This window comes from Canis lupus, chromosome 25 (genome assembly GCF_011100685.1).
Source record: "Canis lupus familiaris isolate Mischka breed German Shepherd chromosome 25, alternate assembly UU_Cfam_GSD_1.0, whole genome shotgun sequence".
NCBI lineage: Eukaryota > Metazoa > Chordata > Mammalia > Carnivora > Canidae > Canis > Canis lupus.
In genome coordinates, this window is record NC_049246.1 from 44913629 (window position 1) to 44931253 (window position 17625).

At 50.5% G+C, this 17625-nt stretch overlaps 1 protein-coding gene across 1 annotated transcript in view; it reads left to right on the forward strand.

Annotated features, from left to right (window-relative positions):
• The window catches only part of INPP5D (inositol polyphosphate-5-phosphatase D), a 119457-nt gene extending 116207 nt beyond the window's left edge, over positions 1-3250 (forward strand). Inside the window, exons 26-27 of the mRNA XM_038574220.1 lie at positions 154-757; positions 2101-3250. Coding sequence (XP_038430148.1) covers positions 154-757; positions 2101-2103 — 607 coding nt within the window. The 3' untranslated portion in view covers positions 2104-3250. The remainder of the gene's footprint in view (positions 1-153; positions 758-2100) is intronic.
• The last annotated feature ends 14375 nt before the right edge of the window (positions 3251-17625 follow it).

The following is a 17625-nucleotide window of genomic DNA, read 5'->3' on the forward strand; positions in this document are numbered from 1 at the left end:
TATTTTAAAGGGAACAGTTGGATGGTGCTCAGTACAGTCACAAAGATGGGCAGTCACCACCTGTCTGGTTCACCTTTTGATCACCTCATCAGGAGGAAGCAACCACTTGTCAAATGCAATTTTTCTCTGTCTCCCCTCTCTGCCACCCTCCAGGCCCTGCGACCTGGGCAAGAGCACCCCAGAATCTTCCCCCCAGGAGGACGTGCGGCTCACCAAGCCCGAGATGTTTGAGAACCCGCTGTATGGCTCTGTGAGCTCTTTCCCTAAGCTGCTGCCCAGGAAAGAGCAGGAATCGCCCAAAATGCTGAGGAAGGATCCCCCGCCCTGCCCGGACCCAGGAATCTTGTCGCCCGGCATCCTGCTCCCCAAAGCCCAGGAGGCCGAGGGCACCAAGGGGACAGGCAAGGCGGCGGCGGCCGCGCCCTTCCTGAGCCCCACGCCCCGGCTGCGCTCCTACACCTGCTCGTCCTCCGCCGAGGGCCGGCCGGCGGCCGCGGACAAGAGCCAGGGGAAGGCCAAGGCCGCCGCGGGCCTCCAGGCCCAGGTGCCCGCCAAGAGGCCCATCAAGCCCTCCAGGTCGGAACTGAGCCAGCAGCCCCCGCCCCCGCCGGCGCAGCGGCCGCCGCTCCCGGTCAAGAGCCCGGCCGTCCTGCACCTGCAGCACTCCAAGGGCCGCGACTACCGGGAGAACGCCGAGCTGCCCCACCACGGCAAGCTGCGGGCTGAGGACGCGCCGCTCGGCCGCGCGTCCATGCAGGTGCGCTGGGGCCCGGCGTGTGCAGGGGAGCCCCCGCCCCAGGGCCTGAGACCCCCGCTGGCTCTGGGGGCAAGTGCGTGTGTGCGCGGGAGACCCCCCCGCTGGCTGAGGGTGCCCCGGGTGCAAGTGAGTGTGTGCACAGTAGACCCCTGCTGGCTCAGGGGTGCCCCAGGGGCAAGTGCGTGTGTGCGGGAGAGGACCCCCGCCTCCGCTAGCTCGGGGGTGCCCTGGGGGCAAGTGCGTGTGTGCATGGGAGACCCCTGCTGGCTCTGGAGTCCACTGGGGGCAAGTGCGTGTGTGTGCGAGTGAGCAGGAGACCCCCACTGGCCCGGGGGTCCGCTGGGGGCAAGTGTGTGTGTGCGGGTGAGACCCCCGTTGGCTCAGGGGTGCACTAGGGGCAAGTGCGTGTGATACAACACCCAGGCCCCCATTCAGATCGCAGGATTTGAACCCAGTCCTGTCTGTCCCGGAAGGCTCTGTTCCTACACCGAAAGCATTAAATGAGGTTCTGGGGATAAATTCTCTGAGCCTTCCTGGGTCAGCCCTATAGGAACTCAGGTGCCGTAACTAAAAAAAAAAAAAAAAAACCTAGATCATTTACATTTCTTTATCACCATCCTTAGTGTTAGTACTTAAAATCTTCCCAATATTTTATTTAGTTATTTATTTTTAAGATTTTATTTATTCACTCATGAGAGACACAGAGAGAGAGAGAGGCAGAGACTTAGGCAGACGGGAGAAGCAGGCTCCACATAGGGAGCCCGATGTGGGACTCGATCCTGGGTCTCCAGGATCACACCCCGATCTGAAGGCAGGCGCCCAGCCTCTGAGCCATCCAGGCGTCCCTCTTCCCAATGTTTTAGAGACTTCAGACACACTGCCGTCCCCTTCCTTCCTATAAAATGGATTTCTTTTCGAGCAAAACTAGTAGTAGTAAAGAACTTCCTGGGGAGCCACACTGTCTTGGGTCTGAATCCTAGCTCTCGCACTTCCTGGCTCTGTGCCTTGAGCCTCAGTTTACTCATCTGTAAAGAGGGAGCTACTGATGGAATCTGCCTCATAGGTTTATAGGGAGGATTAAATTTTATTATATATCATTACTGTTATAATTTATACTGCATACTGTTTCTTCCATATCCTGTAATTGCCACATATGCATATAATGTACGTGCACATATATTGCTTAGATATCTAAGTACGTGCTTAAGCAGTGCGTTGGCTCTCCTGCACCGCGTTAAAGGAAGCTTGCCCTAGCCCACTGTGTGTAGGGACGAGGGCACCTTTAGTTTAATCTGGCCTGCTAGAGACTTTAGCACTGACGCTGTTCTGTTCTTGTCCCACAGTAAAGCCCCTGGCGAGCTGGCAGCAAGACAGGAGCCCCGAGGAACAGCGTGAAGCCACTCGGACCTTCTCCCAGGACCCCCTGTTGGCTCCTCCTACCTAGCTTCCTATGCAGGGCTTCCTACTTTTCAGGAGAGGGCCTAGCTTCTGTGTGGTCAGCAGAGTGCTCTGGCTGCCAAACTTGGCACCAAGTGCTAAGGGTAGAAGGGAAAGTGTACCTGGGACCCCAGCATGATCTTGGTACTTGGAACCCATGAGCCTTGTTCCGGTCATCATTTTGAAGAAAGGAACTAAAGCGCTGATTTGTAGGTGGAGATATAAAATAATAATAATAATATTATTAATAATAATAATTGCTACATGTATAGAGCACTCACCACATGCCAGGTACTGTGCTAAGTGCTCCACAAACATGAGTTGAGTCTTTTTCAGCCAAACACAACCACATTCCAGACGCCCGGTTCAGGACAGTGTGTTCTGAGCAGTTTGGACAAAGCATTAAAAATTAAGGCCGGTGCCTTCCTGGAGTGAGACAGGGCTTGAGCTTTAGGGAGATGAAGAGTAAGTGGTTAATTTAGGGTACAACAAACCTGGCCTCGCCTGGCTTCAGGGATGCCACTGCTTTAGCTAAAGCCCGGGGGCTCCAGCAGAGCTGCTGCAGAGAGAGGGGATCTCTCCACATCTCAGTTCTTGAGTCGAAAGGAGAGGGAAAATCAATACCTAGTCCAGTAGAGAGATCCGGCTTCAGCTTGTGCTAGAGAAGCCCAGGCCGTCCTCGAGCTGGGCAGCCAGCACCAGGCCATGGTTTGAGCCGAAGCCCCCCAACACTTATCTCATCGTGCTCATAGAAGGGTCTCTGCTGTCGCTCCTGAAAGCCAAGCTGTGCTGCCTGGCTGCCAGGGAGGTGAGCCTCTCGGTTCCGGCTGTCAGAACAATGCAGTCATTTCTTTCCAAACTCTGTGGCTCTTGGCCCTGCTTCCTTGGTTACTACGAGAGTAGATTGGTGAGTCTTTTCTTTTGTGTTGCTTTTTGACATACAGAATTAGTGTAGGAAACCAAATCCAGAGGTGTGAGTGCAGGAGAATGGGTACGCACCCCACGTCCCCGTGTGTGTCTGTCCGCATGACCAATAAATTGTGCCTTTCTCACTCAGCTCCCATCCGTGTGGCTTTTTTTTTTCCTGACATTCAGCCGCAGACGTGCTTCTAGGCTGTTGGGGCCGCCGAGCCGCAGGCAAGGCAGGAGAGGTCGTTGAGGTTCAAGGGAGGAGAGGTCTTTGAGGTTCGTGGTGGTGATGGGCTGACTAGTCCCCTGACTGGAGGGGACTTCGTAGAAACAGTTTGAAGTTGGGCGTAGACCAGGAACAGCAGTAGATGTTCCGCAGCTTCATGGACTCCAGGCACCGTGTGGCCAGCCAGTGTCGTCACCCTCTGCGCGCACATACCACCGCCACCACCTGCCATCCTGCAGCCACAGGTTCCTCCTCCTTCTATTAAGTGTTCATTGCTAAGCTCCAGAGACAATAAACACATGTAAACAATAGCCAGGTTGTGGGCCTCCAGCTCCTTGCATTCAGGAGCAACTCGTAGGCCCTGTGGGTGCCGGAGCAGCCCCCACCCAGAGGCCCATTGTCAGGGCCTGGCCCTGGGCCAGGGCACAGCTGCTTGGCCCCGACTGCTGCTCCCACCACCTCAGGCTACTCAGGCTCTGCTCTGGGTCACACGCCAGACCCGGACTCTACGCAGAGCGTGAGGGACTGGTGTTCTTAGCATCCTCGGAGCGCACCATTCCCTGCCCTGCAGCAGTGGCCTGTGGACACGCAGGGTCAAGGCTGAAAGCCTGCTGTGACTGCAGCTCCTCACCACACTCAGGTGGGACCCCCTCACCCTGCAGGCTCACTTGCTGCTCCTCACACAGAAATCCCTGAGTCCCCAGATCCGAGCCTTTTGACTCAGTAGGCCACGGGCCAGCGTGGAAGGATGGCTAGAGACTCCCAGACAGCCTTTTGGTCCACCCTGCTATAGCCATCACCCCATGACTAAAGACCTGGGCATGATCCCCAGGGCTCCTGGGGAACCCACTGCCTGCCAGGAGGGGGTGGCCTTCTGGGAGCTGCCTGTAGCAGACTACACACAGGAAGAGTATAGAGCTGGAGCTTCCACCCCCACCTAGAATGGACTTCCAGGCCCTCCCCGCCATTTCTGAGAGTTCCCAGGAGAAGTGAGTTGAGGACCAGCACCGTGAGGTGCACCTTGGACTCCCCATCATCTTTTGCTGTGAGTTCTAGTGGGCCTGAGCAAGTGCCCCTCATGGTGGCCTTTCCCCCAGGCACCACCCCAGGCTGTGTGTGTGCCAAACAGGCTCTGTCCCTTGATGGGTAACAGCCTAGAATGTACCTGGAATGTACGACCATCCTCTCGGCCGCTCCCCCCTCCCCAGAGGTCCCTGACTACCTTCTCCCTGGGCTCTGGGCTGCCACCACTCGGGGCCGCTCCAGACACACACACACACACACACACACACAATCCAATGGCAGGATGACCTGGGGACCTCGAAATCCCCACCTCTTTATCACTTCGGTAATTTACCTCTTTTGTTTCAGCCAGTCTTCCCCAGGCTCCCTAATGAGACGGATGGATTAACCACGCTTTCCTGCTAAAGTGCCCCCTGCCCTGAAGATCAATTCCGTTACCCTCTAAGATGACAGAAACTGCCACAGCCATTTTTTTCTTTAGTAAATGTTTCCTTCTTTGCATGATTACATGGAAGCTGGTTGAAAGAGCAGATGTTACGCGGATGGGAAGGTACAATCGTGGTGGATGTTCCCTAAGGGGAGGTTCACCCCCAGCAGCTCCACCCCCAGCGCGGCCCCCTGGGGGGCACCTGCTGCTGCCACCTGCCACCCTGCCACCCCGCCACCCCCGTGCCATTCCCCCAGGGAGGGGGTTGGCCATTCCCCCAGGGAGGGAGTCGGCCTTGCCGCTACTCCTTTTTCCTGGGTTTCCGGTTTTTTTTGCCATGCCATTTTTTTCCCACCTCAATAGGAGGGAAGTTAGTGAGTCATTCAGAAAAGCTCTCTCCCACAGCTACCTTCCCTAACCCCAACCTACAGGTTCTCATCTCTGCTTGTCCTTAAAATAGCTCCTTTCTCTCTGCAAACCAATTTCCATGGAGATCCAGCCATCTGAAGGCCTAGAAGCTTTCTGCAAGGCAGCTCCCAGCCTGCACTCCAGTGGAAAGAGACCTTTATAATGCAAATGCCTGGTCTCACCCCCACAGACGCCCCCACCCACAGTCCCAAGAAGGACATCTCCCACCCAGAAAGGTCCCATTTTGGGAAATCCACCCTGCTCCGGAACAGTGCTGGCAGGTTGCTTCCTGTTCTTTGCTGATTAGGTGGCTGGTTTCCACCAACCCCTTGTCTCAGGTCACTGCAGACCAGTCCCGTGGGCTCGGCTGTGTTTTCATACCAAGGGTGCACAGCTCCAGTGCTTCCCCCCACCACATAGGTGCTGATGGCATGTGCTGGGCCTTGGGGGTCAGCACACCTAGTATGGGGGACCTCGATGGGGAGAGGTGGCATATTCTGGGCCATGGGGTTCAGACGGAATGGTATTTAAATGTGTCTCTCATTTCCTAAAACTATAATTTCATACTGGGCACTTAGTTTTTCTGAACCTCCATCTTGTCTCTAAAATGTGGAGAAGGATGCCCTCTGCGTGCCATTGGTTGAGCAGATTTGTGAGCTCATCTTACAGAGAGTCAGCGCCTGGCCAGGTGTAGGCTTCCCTGAACATTAACATTCACCTCCCTCTCTCTGGGAGACCAGATGGGGTGGGAGGGCCCTGGGGATCACCCTGAGGAAGCAGGAGGAGAAAGGTCCAGGCTGGGATAAGTGAGTTGCTGACTTGGGCCTTCTGTAGAACGTCCTAGAAGGTGCAGGTAAAGACTCCCAGGTGCAGGCAAGAGAATGAGCAAACAAAGCTGGAAACCCAGGGCCAGGTGGAAGATGGGAAACCCCTCCAAAGGGGGGGTCTGGCTGAGGCCAGCTGGGCTAGAGGAAGCTAAGGAAGGGCTAGTTGAGACCAAGAGGACTAGTGGAGTCTGGGGGGAGAGGGGATTAGTTGAGGCAGAGGAACTAGATGAGGCTGCGGGGAATTCGTTGAGGCCAGGGATCTAGTGGGACTGCTTCAGCTGCACAGACCAGAGCCACTCCGACTGCCTAAGCCCGTGGAGCCGGCCTCAAGGACACGAGGAAGCCCTGTGCGGGCACCCAGCTGGCCAGCCTTCCTTTCCATCTGGGACACGTTGGCACTAGCAGTCACCACAGAGCAGCCGGGGCCCCACGGCAGCTCCGGATCACCCTGTCCAATGTAAGACTCAGCAACAGCACTTCTGTTTCATCCCCCCATTGGTTTCTTTCTCCTTCCCTAACCAAGTAAAATGACTCACAGCCTATGTTTCCTTCTGCAGGCACGGGGCTGGAGGAGGTGGCCACAGGGACTCAAGCAGACAGTGACATGTGCTCGCCTGTCTAGGCGGGTCAAGAATACAGTAGGGCGAGTGAGGCACCTGGGAGCAAATGGTAAAGGCCATTCGCTCTCAGGAGCCCAACTGACCTTACCCCAACGGAATGGAGGACCCGGTGCCTCCTTTGCCTCTCCGTGGGCCCAGCCTGCAGAGCAAGGGTAGCATGCGGAGGTGTGAGCCCTACCACTAGATGCCAGGAGGAATGACAGTCGGCAGTGCTCGCAACTGCAGCCCTGGCGGGGTCCCTGGAAAAAAAGGAAGGGGTGGAGGGGGGCGTCCCTGGAATTAGGTGGAGTCATGTTTTAGCACATGGGATGTTAGTAGAATTTTCATGTCTAATTTTGAGCATATCCTCAGAAATGCTTTGTCTTGCTTCGGTTATTTTAAAATAGTTTCAGAAAAAAATAAATTAAATTAAATTAAATTATAAAATAAAATATATAAAATAAAATAAAATAGCTTCAGTATGGGCAGTAGCGAAGAGCACAGACTCTGCGGCCACAGTGCCTGAGCGGGCCAAACACAGGCCAAGCTCCACACCAGCCTGTGAGGCCCCCTGAAGAGTAAGGCAACGCTCCCAGCTCCCAGAGAAGAGTCAGCCCTGGCTAACGGCTCTATTGCCCGGGGTGGGGGGTGGGGGGTGAGCAGTGTGTGGCCCACAAACCTGTGCGATGAATCTCCTTCAGGAGTCAGCTGGGGAAACATTTTATGACAGCATTTTGAAAGGCCATTACATGCTGGTGAGGATCTCGGGCTCTGGGGTCAGACTGCTTGGGTTTAGCCCCCGTCCCCCTGCTGACCCACCGTAAGACCTTGAGTAAGCAAGACAAAGCGTCAAGGGACAAAGAGGTGGGGGTCACCTCAGGGGATGGGGTCTGTCACCAAGGTGTCTGGGAAGTGAGGAAATCTCACGGCTGTGCAGTGGGGAAAGGGGAACAGCAGCCCCTCGGCAGTCAGGGTCCACCCCCACCTGAGCCCAGGTCCAGCCCTGGGACCCCCATCTGAAGACGCAGTCAGATGCCAGCCACCGTGCTCACCTCCGCTGCTTCCTGTCTCTGCTCAGCCCACAGCCCGAGCTCTTGCTCAGTATGTTCTACATTTAAAACTTCCAGGGGAAATAAATAAATAAATAAATAAATAAATAATAAATAAATAAATAAATAAATAAAAATAAAACTTCCAGGGGTCAGTTCAAGTTGGGGCCAGCTGATCTCCACCTGTCTTAGTAGCTTGGGTTTCCCAAAAGCAAGCTCTGTGACACAGTAGAGAATTGAGACAAGAGGAGAAGGAAGCCAATAAAGGGTGCTCCAGGGGCAGGTAGCCACTGTGTCAACTGTCTCCAAAGAGGAGAGAGCTGGGCGCTTGCACACTGGCTCCCATGAGCCACAGCGAAGGGCTGCCTCTGGGGGGTGTTCGTTCCACAGCTCTGGGGCGCCTGGGTGGCTTAGTGGTTGGGCGCCTGCCTTCGGCTCAGGTCATGATCCTGGAACCCCGGGATCCAGTCCCACATCAGGATCCCTGTGCCTCTGCACAGGCACATCCCTCTGCCTGTGCCTCTGCCTCTCTCTGTGTCTCCCATGAATAAATAAATAAAATCTTAAAAAAATAATAATTCCCCAGTTCTTCTTGCCTATCGGCAAAGACAACTCTGACGGCCAGAGAAAGCATGACAAGGGTGGGGCACCGATGTGTCATTCCAGCAGCTGGTAGGGACAGCACCGCCGGGCAAAGGGGCGGAACTCAGCCCACCTGGCGGCCAATGGCCCCTCCAGTTTTCTACCTGTGCTTTCGGGCTGACTTTCCTGGGTGCTCAGAGACCTCCAAAAAGGTACTCCTTGTAAGTATGCCCCAAATAATACAATGAGAGATTGAATATACAAACAGATGGTGGTCAGACCACATACAGAAATAGAACTCTGACCCACAACCTGCCAGGAAACCAAGCCCTCATCCCCAGTAACCGGCCCAGGAAGGCAGCCTGCTGTCTATTGCGACCATCCAGGCAGCCAAACAACCACCTCTGTTCCAACCGGCCCCAAACATCCAGGATTTGATTAATAACTGATAGCTTCCCCAATTTTTGTCCCTGCTTCTAACTTAGGACCGACCAGAGAGCACCAAATATGTCCCCCCAACCAGTCACATAGACACCCCACTTCTGGTTAGCCTGTCTCCAGCTTCCCCCAGCCGCAGGCTCCCATCAGGGCTTGCCTGAAACCTCCCCATTTTCACCATAAGCTCCCCCACTCCTCTGCCTGCCTCTGAGGCTCTGCTTAAACATGAGTGACAGCTGGCTCAAGCTGACCAGATAGCCCTGGCTTTTATCATTCGCTCTGTCGTCACTTAGATCTATAGTAAGTCTGTCTCAAATAATTTACGCTAAAAATTTGTGGGTTTTCAAAATCTGATCTTAAAATTTAACAGGGTGTCCTGAATATTATCTGGCAATCGTAAGGCTGCTCTATCTATCCAAGGACCCAAATTGAGACTCCATGCCCTGGAGCAGGAGAACTGCCACGCTGCCACAGCTGGAAGGAGCCACTTCAAATCTCTAAGGTACAAGCCTGTAGCAAGCAAAGAGCAGTGCTAGCAAATAATGCCCACTGCAGACTGGACTGTAGGTTCTGGTTTCCCATCAAAGAGAACCAAGTCGAAACTAAGGGAGTCCTTGTTTTAGGGTAGAAGTCTTGAGCACAGATGAAAATTTAGAGAAGTAAAATATCTCTTGTCAAAGCTATATTTTGCTCTCTCTCTCTCTCTTTTAAATATTTTGCTCTTAAGGTATCTAAAGGTAGCTACCTGTTAGCTGCATTACCTTGGCCAAGCTAATCAACACCTCTGGAGGGACAGAATTTGCAGTTTGACTTACCCACACCACCTGCCCTCAAAACAAACTAACCCAAACAGCCCTACTCCTTGGAGGAACAGAATAGAACTCTGAGAATCCACAGTTTCTCACTCACTATCTCCAGGGTACATCATTCACAGTGTTCAGGATGCTTTCCAAAATTGCTTTATATAAAAAGAATCTGCAAAATGTGACCCATCTCAAAAAGAAAAGATAAGTGGCAGAGATCTATCCCATTCCATATGTTAGAATTAGCAGAGATGTTAAAGCAGCTAGGAAACTCTACCCCAGGACTTTAGGGAAAAAACTTCCTGAAGTAGATATAAATATAGATGTAGATATAGATATAAATATAGATGTAGATATATAATACTCCTAATGCATCTGTCATCTATCATCTCAGAAGATAAATAGACATTTTAAAAGGTCAATCCCAGAATTCTAGTTCTGATGCAAAGATCTTTCAAAAATTAAGGTGAAATAAAAACATTTTCAGATAAAAGAAACTTTGCTTTAAGATCTCCTACAAAAAAAAAAAATTCTAAGAGAATTTCTTGAACCTGATGGGTTATGACAATAGGTAGAAACTCAGATCTTTAGGAGGGAATGAAAAGCACTGGAAGTGATAAATGTGTGGATAAATAGAAAAGACCCTTCTTTTCTCTTAATTTCTTTAAAATGTGTCTGTATAAAGCAATGATTATAACATCCTATTGTAGTGGTTGTAATGAATGTAAATAGAGGAAGGACTTACAACCACGTGTCATAAGGGATAGAAGAGGGTGGGAAACAGCTCTGTAATTGCCAATTTTAGACATTTTACTTGAAGTGGGACATTATATCTTTTAAATATTTTACTTATTTATTCATGAGAGACAGAGAGAGGCAGAGGGAGAAGCAGGCTCCCTGCGGGGAGCCGATGTGGGACTTGATCCCAGGACCCTGGGATCACAACCTGAGCTGGAGGCAGATACTCAACCCCTGAGCTACCCAGGTGCCCCAGAAGTGGGGACATTATTAACTCTAAATAGACTGTGAGGTGTTAAAGATGTATCTTTTCATCTCTACAGTAACCACCAAAGAAGCAGATTCTTGGGGAGCTTCCTCCAGTGGGCTCTGGTCCCACCTCCATATTTCCTCCATATGTCCGGTTCTTTGACCCTCTTCTGTCCCATGCTGGACTCTGCCCTGATTCCTCCTCTCTACAAAACAGCACCAAGGAAAGTCCACATGTAAGACAGACTTCAGGGAAAACGGGGCAATGGGTGCTTGTTCCAAAACCGAACACCACGGCCAACAACTTACAAATAACCACTAAGCATGTTTGTTCTTAAAATTCTTCAGTCACCTAGCCAGCTTCACCCTGATGTACTCTCTCCGGGATCCCCTGCCCCCCACACTTGTCCTCCCTCTCCACGATCTTCTCACTTTGTCCTCTCGGGGCAAATGTGGTTCTGCAATCGTTCAAAGCCCATCTTGGCCTGGGGGGGTCAGCTCCTCACAATAGCCATGATCCTCTAAGATGTCCTGCTACAAAAAGATAGTTTTCCCTCTGAAAAATTCCACTACTAGCTTTTAAACTGATTTTCCCTCCTTCCTACATATAGATAACACCGTGGAGACGTCTCCTGGCTCCCCCCTCTAGTAAACTGAGCAAATGAGCTCCAACGCAAATTTGCATCATCCACTCATCCAGGTTCTGAGCCAAACAAGTGCCTTAGAAGCATCAAAAACCCACCCTTAATGGCTATTGTTACTGAAGTATCCCCCCTGGGATCCCACTCCCCATCTGGCTTATTTGCTCATCCAAAATATAAATTTCTGAAGCACCTCCTACGAGCTAGGCACCCAGTGCTTGTCACAATGTTACATATACAACTCTCCCTTAGAAGGGTTTTTCAGAAGGCTCCTTAGAGGATAAAAAAAAATATTCTAGTATCTGGTATTTCTCCACACCATCTCCATGTAACTGCTAAACAGAAGGCCACCTGAAGGCCAGCTCAAAACCCCCAAGTCCAACTGTAAAGGCTTTGTGTCCGTAAGCGGCCGACTCTTGGTTTCAGCTCAGGTCCTGATCTCAGGACCACAGTGGGCTTCACGCCCGGTGTGGTGTCTGCTTAAAACTGTCTCTCCCTCTGCCCCTGACCACCCCCCTCAAATGAATAAATAAACCTTCTTTTTAAAAACCCAAAAACAAAACAAAACAAAACCTTTGTGCCAGCCATCTATTGCTGTGTAACAAACCACCCCAAAACTTTGTGGCTCTAAACAACAGTACTCATTTTGCTCACAGATCTGCTCACAGTTGTTGGAAACAGCCTGTCCCAGCTCCCATCACCATTACTGGGAGCCCTTGAAGGCCGGGCTGGGGGCTGGGACCATTGCAGGATCATTCATTCACGGGCCTGGTGGCCGATGCTGGCTGTCGGCTGGGACCTCGGTGGTGGCAGGAACACCTATGGCCCAGCTGCTGGAGTCCAGCAGAATCACTGTGCTGTGCTCCATTCAAAGGAAGCCCACATTCCCCTGAGAAAAAAATTAGATTCCACCTTTTGATGGGGACATGTCAAAGAACTCCGGACGTGTTTGAAAGCCCCATGGCCTTGGAGAGAAATGTTGCTCATAACTGGGCCGCATAATCCACAGGAAGCTTCTCCAACATCCAATTTTCCCCAAAGATCATGGCATCCTGCAGCTTGTAGCTGTCTCCCCTCCCTCCTCCTTGTGTCTCCCCCTTCCCACCTCCTCCTCCTGCCTCCCAACCCCCTCCCCTACTCTCTCCCTTTCCCCTCCTCATCCTCCCTCTCCCTCCTCCCTCCCCTTCTGCCTCCCTCTCTTCCCTCCCCTCCTCCCTCCCCTTCTGCTTCCCCTCCTCCCTCCTCCTTCCCCTCCTCCCTCCTCCTTCCCCTCCCCTACTCTCTCCCCTTCCCCTACTCCTCCTCCCTTCCCTCCTCCCTCCTCCTCCTGCCTCTCCCTCCTCCCTCCTCCTCCTCCCTCCCTCTCCTCCTCCCCTTCTGCTTCCTCTCCTCCCTCCTCCTCCCCTACTCTCTTCCCTTCCCCTCCTCCTCCTCCCTCCCCTCCTCCGTCTTCCTCCTCCCACCTCCTCCCTCCCCTTCTACCTCCCCCTCCTCCCTCCTTCTGCTGCCTCTCCCTCCTCTCACTTTCTCCTGCCTCCTCATCCTCCCGCCACCTCCTCCCTCCCCTCCTCTCTACTCGGATGGACAGATATCTGATCTTCCTCACTCTGCTCCCTTGGTTCTGGCTGCCACAGCCCCTTTTGCAGCAAGTTACACTTAGAAGCCCATGTTTTCCTCTTCCCTGTGCCCTTCACTGTCAGTTCCCTGGAGGTAACCAACAAAGGCTTCCCACCTAGGGGAGGTGGGAGGGAGTGGGTTGTCGCTCTTTAATATTTTTCATGCTGACCCCTGAACAACATGGATTTGAACTGCGTGGGTCCACGTATACGTGGATTTTCTTTTTATAAATACAGTAGAGCACCGTGAATGTATTTTCTCTTTCTTATGATTTTTAATAGCATTTTCTTTTCTCTGACTTTATTGTAAGAAGACCGTATGTAATACATATAACATACAAAATAGGTGTTAATCGATTGTTTATGTTGTCAGTAACCTTCCACTCAACAGTAGGCTATTCACAGTTGAGTCAGTGGGGAGCCAAGAGCTACCTGTGGATTTTTTACTGCGTGAGGGGGTTAGGCACCTCCAAAGCCTGTGTTGTTCAAGGGTCAGCTGTATATACCTATGCATGTGTGTGTATGTATAAAACAAATTTAAATATTTGAAAATAGGGCAGCCCCGGTGGCCCAGCGGTTTGGCACTGCCTTCAGCCTGGGGTGTGATCCTGGAGACCTGGGATTGAATCCCGCATTGGGCTCCCTGCATGGAGCCTGCTTCTCCCTCTCCCTCTGTCTCTGCCTCTCTCTCTCTGTGTCTGTCATGAGTAAATAAAAATAAAATCTTTAGAAAAATTATTTGAAAATAAACCCAAAAGTTCACACAATAATTATGTTTGCAAGTTAAGCCAGTATTTTGGATAGACTAGACATCTTTTTTTTTTTTTTAAGATTTTATTTAATTTGAGAGAGAGTGAGCACAAGCAGGGGGAGGGGCAGGTCCCTGCTGCAGGCTCCCCACTGAGCAGGGAGCCCGACACAGGGTGCGATCCCAGGACTGCAAGACCATGACCCGAGTCAAAGGCAGACGCCTCACCGCCTGAGCCACCCGGGTGCCCCAACTAGACATCGTTGTATGCACATAACCCATGAATATAAATAACTGCACCTGCACAGATAGGGAGAGGGCACACCAAGGGAGACTTTAATGAAGATCCTGTTTGCAGAGGTACAGGCAGCATGGAGAGAACCAGAAAAGGATGTTGAGACACCCAGGGGCCAGCCATAGCAAGAAGCCACTACGTCCCCTCAATCACTTGTTCTCCAAGGCAGTGCGAGTGGGAGCCAGGAAGAGGGGCCCCTGCTAGACGCTGTGGCCATAAAAGGAACAAGAAGAGCAGAGAAGCGCATGGCTTGAGAGGCCCCTCTACCTCCCTTGTAGCCTCTTTTATCTCCCACTGGTTCTCGCATTGCCCAAACCAAGCAGAGGCCAGAGGGCAAGGAAGCCCAGGCAGCGACAGTGTCCAGACACGGAACACGCTGAGAAGGTCAGAGACGGAAGAGCGGGAAAGTGGGCAAAGCCAGTGCAATCCATACAACGTGTCACAAAAATGAATAAGATCATCTTCTGACGGCAGCTCTTTCAAACTGTACATATATTGGGAGTAAAAGATGGGGGGCATATATGCAAACAATCAAGAAAAATAGACATTGACAGTCATCAGCATGACAGCCGCTCTTAATTACATGAGCTAATGGAGTGGGATTCCTGGCGTGGCTGACTTACTCCAAAGTAATTTATATTTGGCTTGGAACGCAGAATGGTTTTTATAACAGATTTTTCTAATTATGTTTTGCTTGTGTTAATATGAGGATTTGATTCCTCAAGTAAATACCACCTGATCACAAAGCGGGATGGCTCGGAAGCACACTGAGCGCCAGGTGGAAGACAGGCTGGGATTTCACATTTTGCTGCAAACGATGCAAAAGTAAGTGGAAGGCTTCACTTTGGTTTCCCGGGGGCTGCTCTCTCCAGCTGGTTTGTAGACGCACAAAGGGCAGCTAGTGTACCTCATGCTTCTCCTGGGTTCACCAAAAATAATAGCACTCAAACTGCTGTGGACAAGCATCTCCTGTAGAAGCTGCAAGAATGCATATCCCTGGGCCTGCCAGAGCGCTGGGTTCCCTTGATCTGGATGGTGCCTAGGAATCTGAACTTCACCGAGCATTCCAGATCAATGTGATGCTGGTGGTCAAGGCATCACTTCTGGGGAAACACCATTCAAAGCGCTGGACACACTTCTGCATAAAGGAAGCAAAGTGGAGTAATAAGGGGCAGGGGGGAATGGTTTGGGGTCAGAGCTGGGTTCAAATCCCAACATTGCCATTGGTTAGTTGAGGCCAGTTTCCTTCTCCGTCATTTTCAAGAAGGGTAATAGGGATCCCTGGGTGGTGCAGCGGTTTGGCGCCTGCCTTTGGCCCAGGGCGCGATCCTGGAGACCCGGGATCGAATCCCACGTTGGGCTCCTGGTGCATGGAGCCTGCTTCTCCCTCTGCCTGTGTCTCTGCCTCTCTCTCTCTCTCTCTCTCTCTATGTGACTATCATAAATAAATAAAAATTAAAAAAAAAGAAGGGTAATAAATACACGTAAGGGTACGTTTGGAAATGATAAATGAGAAGTCAAGATCATGGCTAATACATAGTGGTGCTCACTATTTGTACCCAGAAGCATCTTGATTGAGTCTTTCTCAAGATAATTGGGTTCTGGGAGTCTTACCTTGGAGGACCTGAGAGGACAGCACCCATGAGGTCGGATGCCCAGCTCTGTGTCCTTGCGCTCACTGAGCACCACCCTGAGATAGTAGATTTCATACATCTCATGGTTTTCGAGGCTCGCTCTCTCCTTGTTTCCACTCAGGAAATTATTATTCATCCTACAGCATATGGACAACAGGTTTTTCCCCATTTTCTCTTGCCACTGGCATTATACCATCCAACAATATGGTGTTAACAAAAAATATTAAAACTAGCCATCTTAAATTTTTGGTTCTGGTTCATAATGTAACACAACGAAAGGGAAAATCTTTCGCACGGTCCCAGTGGTGCAGAAACATTTAGAAATGATTCTAAATATAGACTCCAGATGACAGACTGGTTGTTTTATGTCATTCTGTGATTTCTTTTTCACAGCATGTTCTATGTGCCGGCATAAAAAATTTTAATGAAGTCAGAATGCTAAATTTAAGTGAACCTTTGCTCTCGTTCATTGCAAAATACAGCTCATTGCCATTTAATTGGCTGTGCATCTTGGCATCAGACTGGCAAGCAGCAAAACAAAAACCAGACCTCATAATGCAACAATCTTGATGATACCCAGATTTTAACTATCACTCTGGGTCTTTCCTAATCGTTTATGTAATTGACCTTCAGTGAATACACGCAAAAAGTGTTTTCAATTGTTCCTTTCAGATCACCCTAATTGGATGTGAGTCTGTGATAATATATGACTTGAGGAATAGTTTACATAATCTAATTACTAATCCTTGATGATATATGATAAACTCCAATTTTTTTTTTGGTCATGAAATAGCCTATGAACACTGCTTATTACAGGGAGTAAATTTGTACTGCAAGCTGTTCAACTAAGCCATTCAAAACGTTCACTTATAACTTGGGTACAAAATCTACAGTAACCTGTCAGTGACGATAAAATCTGAAGTAGCTCTACGAGAACTATGCTTCTCAAACTTAGTGGTACATAAAAAACCACCCAAGGAGACCACTTCAAAATGCAGGGTCACCCAGGGCCACCCACGGAAAATCTGATTCAATAGCCTCTAGGGCGAGGGAGAGATGAAAACAGGAACATGGATTTCGAACAACTTCCCAGGATACTGATGTAGCTAGCTGAGGACCAGTTAGTCCATTTCTCCTGGAGGACCTGCCCATTCCCTCACCTCTGGGCAGACTCCCAACCTTGGCATCCTTCTCTGGCTGGAGGCAGGTGTGTGACTAGGATTAAGGAAAGTTCTTTCAGCTCCTGAACTTCTCTTGGCCTGACCACGCAACAGTCTAATAACACACAGGGTCAATTTATGAAAATCCAGCAGGCTACCTATGTCAAGGATTGCTCAGAGAGGTTAATACCAGATGCCTTGGGACGCCTGGATGGCTCAGCAGTTGAGCTTCTGCTTTTGGCTCAGGGCGGGGTCCCAGTCCCAGAATCGAGTCCTGCATCGGGCTTCCTGCGGAGAGCCTGCTTCTGTCTGTGTCTCTACCTTTCTCTCTGTGTGTGTCTCTCATGAATAAATAAATAAAAATTAAAAAAAAACAGATGCATTTAGGGCCAAATAAAGATGTACCATCGTATGTGTTCTTTGCTTGATCCTCACTACCCTACAGAGGGAGTCTTAACCATATTTTATAGAGAAGGAAACTGAGGTGCAAGGAAGTCAGGGTACTTGGCAAAATTCACACAAGAAAGGTGGAAAATAGGTCTCTAAGCCACGTCTTCAATCTTCAAATGCGTTCTCTCCAGCTCCTTGTCAAGAGTTTGGTTGTATTGGCAGGATATGTGGAGGTGGGTTAAGCATTTTACATAAAAAATAAACTAATTACCTCTCGGAATTAATTTTCTATGCCAGAGGAGATTACTCTGCATTCACAGAATAGCAGCTACACAGGAAATGATTAAAATTCTCAGAAAACTTTCCCTCAGTGTCTATCTTCAGACCTTTTACAATGCTTCCACCTTTTGGTAGGCGTGAAAAATAGAAAAGTGAGTTGAATCCCAGTTTGCCTCGGATTTTCAAACCCTCTTTGGATGTCCCAGGGTCCTGGGGCTTGGTCCCCTGGAGCTGGGCGGAGTCACTGCTGGAATTATTTCCTAAGGGATCAGAAGAGGGATCCTCACCAAGCCTCACTCTAGAATCTCTTTTTGACTTTTGTAGTTTGGATGGTTTTGTAGTTTTGATGGTCTGCTCTATCATAACAAAATACCATACCATTCAGTTTCC